Source organism: Plectropomus leopardus, unplaced genomic scaffold (assembly GCF_008729295.1).
Source record: "Plectropomus leopardus isolate mb unplaced genomic scaffold, YSFRI_Pleo_2.0 unplaced_scaffold19655, whole genome shotgun sequence".
NCBI lineage: Eukaryota > Metazoa > Chordata > Actinopteri > Perciformes > Serranidae > Plectropomus > Plectropomus leopardus.
In genome coordinates this window covers 1-5,483 of record NW_024621224.1, presented here as the reverse complement: position 1 = coordinate 5,483, position 5,483 = coordinate 1, and the positions used below count along the sequence as shown (strand labels likewise).

At 38.7% G+C, this 5,483-nt stretch overlaps 1 protein-coding gene across 1 annotated transcript; it reads left to right on the top strand.

Moving 5' to 3' along the window:
• Positions 1 to 451: 451 nt before the first annotated feature.
• LOC121965338 (cytochrome P450 2G1-like) lies at positions 452 to 5,173 on the top strand (the record flags this gene model as incomplete). Its single annotated transcript, XM_042515494.1, has 7 exons — positions 452 to 614; positions 1,060 to 1,209; positions 2,114 to 2,274; positions 3,361 to 3,537; positions 3,751 to 3,892; positions 4,744 to 4,931; positions 5,014 to 5,173. Coding segments are annotated over 7 exons (1,141 nt in total), but the record flags the coding sequence as incomplete, so codon positions are not given.
• Positions 5,174 to 5,483: the final 310 nt, after the last annotated feature.

Genomic DNA, 5,483 nt, shown 5'->3' with positions numbered 1-5,483 from the left:
AAGGGAAAGTTAGCCTTTTGTCAAACCCTTCCTACCCCGGCTGGCTTAGAGTGACCTGTGATGTCTAAGTCATACAATAATAAAAAAATAACTAAATTAATTTATTAATTGATATTAAAAAGCACACAGAATTAAGAACGACAAAAAGATTAATGATTACCAAAATAAATTAATCAAAAAATAACAATACTACTCATCTTACCCTGCTAATGATAGTAGTAGGTCTATCACTAATAAATACAATGCATGTACTCATATATTACATATGTATACACATGCCTACACATATCCATATTAAGCATAAATACATATATTAATACCTCTGTGCAAAGAATAATGACCAACTTGACTCATTAAGATAGGGTATCTGTGTTTTTTGCATTGATTTTTTAAATATTTTTTTTTAGTATGTATAAAAATCAAATGCATGTTTGCTGTGTCTAACCTGCAGCTTGGTGAAAGTTATGGCCCTGTGATGACAGTGTACCTGGGCCGTCAGCGTGCTGTGGTCCTGGTGGGGTACGATGCTGTGAAGGAGGCACTGGTGGACCAAGCAGAAGACTTCACTGGCAGAGGACCTATTCCTTTCTTGATGAGGGCTACCAAGGGTTACGGTAATATGAAGATTTTGTGATGATGTGTGAAGCATTTCAACATGTTTGAGTACATTCTGTGCCCTTAAAGAGACCATTTTAAGTATGTGAAGGTCAGATTTATGAAAATGTTCTTAAACTCCAGCAGTAGAGCCCTCTTGACAATCCTGCTGGCTGCAATGTAAGCTGTAAGTCATAAGTGTTTGAAGCCCCAGGCTCCCTCGATTGAGGACTGGATGGATATGGTTCATCAAATCTGTACTATGTAGAAACTGACATATTCCCTTAAATCACGGCAAGATAAATTTACCAGTATATGGACGAAACGGATTGACCTTTTTTTAGCTATTTTGCTAACTCTGGTTCAACAGTTGTATTATACATGACTCCTGTTAAATTCAGTAATGAACTAAAATATGGAAAACTTAAAAAAAGTTTTTCAACTACCATTCCTACATATTCAAAGGTTTGGTGATCAGTAATGGAGAGCGCTGGCGGCAGCTACGACGTTTCACCCTGACCACGCTGAGAGACTTTGGGATGGGACGCAAAGGAATGGAAGAGTGGATCCAGGAGGAGAGTAAACATCTGGTGGCCCGCATTAATAATACCAAAGGTATCTATATGCTTTCCATGTATACTTGTGTATGTCTCCATCAGTCTTTAGCCGCTTTTACACAGAGATCATGCTATAGAGCTGCAACAAAGTCCCCCCTTTATATCGCCCCTGCATTTTTACACAGAACCAAACGATAGCGGCATCATTCCACTTGTGTGTGATTATACACTGCATTGTGGCATCCTGCGATCAAAAGAGCCACGACGGGTGTGACATTTAACACAGCACCTGCCTCAAGCATGACAAATAATATATGCTGAGGCAGCACTTTTTAGACGGTGACAAAGGCAGAACATCTTCTCTGCTATATGACAGCTGATTTCATCCTCTGCTGGGAGGTTAAGGAGCTCCTGAGCCTCATTGTTTTCCTAGTTTGCGGATATTTATGGCCCGTGTTCTTCTTTCATTTAGTCTCTTATTGCTACAGCTGCTTTTTAACTCTTAGGGCCTGCTTTAATATTACACACACTTATAATACTCTGCACACAAAATGCCCTTTTCAGAATCAAGCTTTAAAAACTTTCACACATTGATATTATTTTCTAGTTTCATTGAGTTATTTTTTTAACCAACATCAGTCCTAATAATAAATATCAGATATTCATTAAAAGATGACTTGTTTTTGTTCAAACAAAGCAATATTCACTGACTTTTCTAAACTTGGTTAAATAAACAGTAAATATGTCTGTTTGTCTTTTTTGACATTTTCCTTTAAAAAAACAAAACCATAATGTGTTCTATATAATCTGTCATTTTAAAAAACAAAGCCATAAAACGTTCTATATATCAGAATTTGTCACCGAGACAAGTCGTGGGGTGGAACACAATAGTCCAGGTGGTCTTGGTCTTTTTAATCATCACACTAAAAGTTTTCTGAGCCTGTATTCCTTTTTTTTTCCAGCCACACCTTTTGATCCCACCTACTTCATGAGCTGCACCGTGTCAAACGTGATCTGCTGCTTGGTGTTTGGTCAACGCTTCAGCTATAACGACGACCACTTCCTGTCCCTCCTGCAGATAATCTCAGAAGTACTGAACTTTGGCAGCAGTCCCTGGGGTCAGGTAAGAGGGGGAGGTGCAGAGAAAGTGAGGGGCATGGTGGGGGGAGCTAAGTGGTTTGGAACACTGCTCACCTGGAAGACGAGCTTAGCACCAAAACTAATGTCGACCCAAATCACTTTGATTTCACTGTTGCAGTCAAGCTTCCAATGTGGAAAAAAATTGAATTTTTGGTTGGCTATATCCATATTACTTGATATGGATCAGGGATAACCACGCCCAAATCAACCCAGCTTCAGGAAACTGAAAAAACTAAAATGACAATATTTCAAATTTGGATCGACGCTTATGTCTGATAATTTTTTCATGTTTTTTATTCTGCAAGTAAGACCCTAAATTACATATCAAGAAAGTTCTTGGTGGTTTGGCTCCCCAGAGGTTTTAAAAGTTTTTAGTCCTGGCTCATGCAAATAGTGAAATTCAATGATGTGAACATCAACAACCAACAGTTGCGCTCTCTCCAGCACCAAACAAGCAGCAGCAAACTGGGTAGATGCTGAGCATGAAGGGGATTACAGGGGGGTGCAGGAACAAGTCACAGTTCTCTTGTTCTGAGAAAACAGAGGAGAAACTGGATTTGTGCAGAGAACAAGAGTCTGTTTTTAATTTAGCATGTATCCTATCCAACAACCACAATTTATTTTAGTAAGAATTCTTAATTATTTAAACAATTATGTCTCCTTTCACCAAAATAGCGCGGCTAAGCAAAGGAGGCTGGTAGCGAGTTGAGGCATTAAAATCCAAACTGTCAAGTTTGTACATAGTGGCGCCTGGTCACAGGTCATTCTAAGTCAGCTGGGGTGGGGAATGGAGGGGAGCGTTAGACAATAGTTTGATCAAAAGTTTGATCACAAAAAAAACAGCATTATTATTTTGATTTCCAGGTTGTGCAAAGTACAGTTATAATCAGCAAGGGTCTTTTATCATCCATTTCAGTCGGTCCTGTGGGGGATGATTTGCAGTTTGCATGCAGGGACAGTCACTGCATTTCTCTTTCAGCAGCACCTCAAACACCGAAGGTTGACAGGTTCTCTACTCGACTAACAGCTGGTTATTATTCACACATGTCCTTTCCGCTCCTCATCACAGCTGTATAATATCTTTCCTCGGTTGATGGAAATACTGCCAGGTCGTCAGCATGTAATGTTTGCCCATATTGAGAAGCTGCGAGATTTTATAATGAAAAAGATCCAGGAACACCAGGACACACTGGACCTCAGCTCACCCAGAGATTACATCGACTGCTTCCTCACCAGACTCAGTCAGGTATGAAACAACTTTGAGTAACTGATTTACTGTAGACATGTGAAGCATGCTTACTCATTACGCTTGCTTATTCACTGATGCAAATACAAATACTCCCTAAAATATACTGCAAATACTGTTGACCACTGGGTGCACAGATGGGTACATTTTGAATTGCGATCCTTCAGTTTTTTTTGTCATATCAGTGAAATGGCTCCTGTTTTGTTTCGTTAGGAAAAGCATCTTCCCACAACAGAGTTCCACTATGAGAACTTGGTGTCAACAGTGTTGAATCTGTACCTGGCAGGAACTGAAACCACCAGTTCAACTATCAGATTTGGACTAAATGTGCTGGTCAAATATCCCAGAATACAGGGTAGGTCACAGAGACCACTGTTTACACAGATGAATGAATATCTTTTAACACATCTCCATTTTATAGCTTTTGACCTTGCACCTTTTCTACTTCAAATTCTCAGTTGGGAGTTGGGAGTTGTTTGTTATTGTTACTATTTAAATTACAGTATTTATTATTTTTGAACTTGGACCATATTTTACCATGTTTTTTTGGTCTAAGTGAGTAATGGAGACATTGGGTCTCATTTATGGAACATGAGCAGAATGAATTTGTGTATAAAGTGTTCACAGAAATTTACATGTATTCTGGCATTCATCAGTATAGTAGCTCAGATCTGTTTCTGGGTTCTACACCTGCCTCTAAGTGTTGTATAAGGGTGAATGAGAAATGCAGATAGATATTTCTTGATCTTCATAAAAAAATTACAGTTTAATTCGTATTGTGCTCTGTTATGTTCATCCTACACAGGTGCCTTTGAAACACAGAAGTTAAACATTACAAAAGATTAGAAATAAAACACAGTCAGCAGATTCAGAGAAGAACAGATCAGTGATGGCTGTCAGAATTTGTGTTTCATCCGAACAATACAATACTGAGCCTGAGCCCGACCAGTTTCTCATGTCTCTTGGGTCTTTCCTTAACATTGTCAGGCACATTTTACAACAATCTGAGCCTGTCGGTGGCAATAGTAACTTTAAGCGCTTTAAACGGATGTAAACTGGCAGTGCACAATTGACTATAGGGATTATGTTTTATAGCATGTTTTGCATGTTTTACAATATTGAATTTTATTTTGTCAATATACCAATTGGTAACTTAATTGATTGTTTCTTCACAAGTTAAATAGCTCTATTTTCATCATTCTGAAGAGAATATGCAGCAGGAGATTTACACTGTGATTGGACAGGAGCGTTGTCCTTTTATGGAGGACAGGAAGTCCCTACCATTCACAAATGCAGTCCTCCATGAAATTCTGCGTCTGATAGATATTGTTCCCATGAGTGTCCCTCACTATGCTCTCCAGGACATCTCATTCAGGGGTTACACCATTCCCAAGGTATTCAGCTTTCATCACATGAATGATGCAGAAAGTTTCCAAATAATTTAAGACTGATCTGATGTGATGTTTTGTCTCACAGGATACAATCATTATTCCCTTGTTGCATTCTGTGCTGAAAGAGGAAAAACAGTGGGACACCCCATGGTCCTTTAACCCCCAGCACTTTCTGGATCAGAACGGCAACTTTAAAAAAAATCCAGCATTCCTGCCATTCTCTGCAGGTAAATTATGCAATACATGTCCTGCAGCTGCGTGTCAATCACTCAGAAAATGTGCCTAACATTGGGCCTGCTTGCTGGACAGATTTTATTGTTGTCTTTTTTTGAGTTGGGTTTTTTTTTGTGTTTAACCCTTTGAAACTTGGATCGACATCATCTTTCTTATGCTGCATTCAGATGTCTTAAACAAGCATTTAAACCTTTGAAATGTGAGCAATCCAATTACTTTCTTTTAAAAAATATGGGGGGAAAAAAGGCAACCAGCAACTTAGCATTCAGTGATCCACAAATTGCAAAAAAAAAGTTAAAGGTGACAAGAAAATAAAAAATT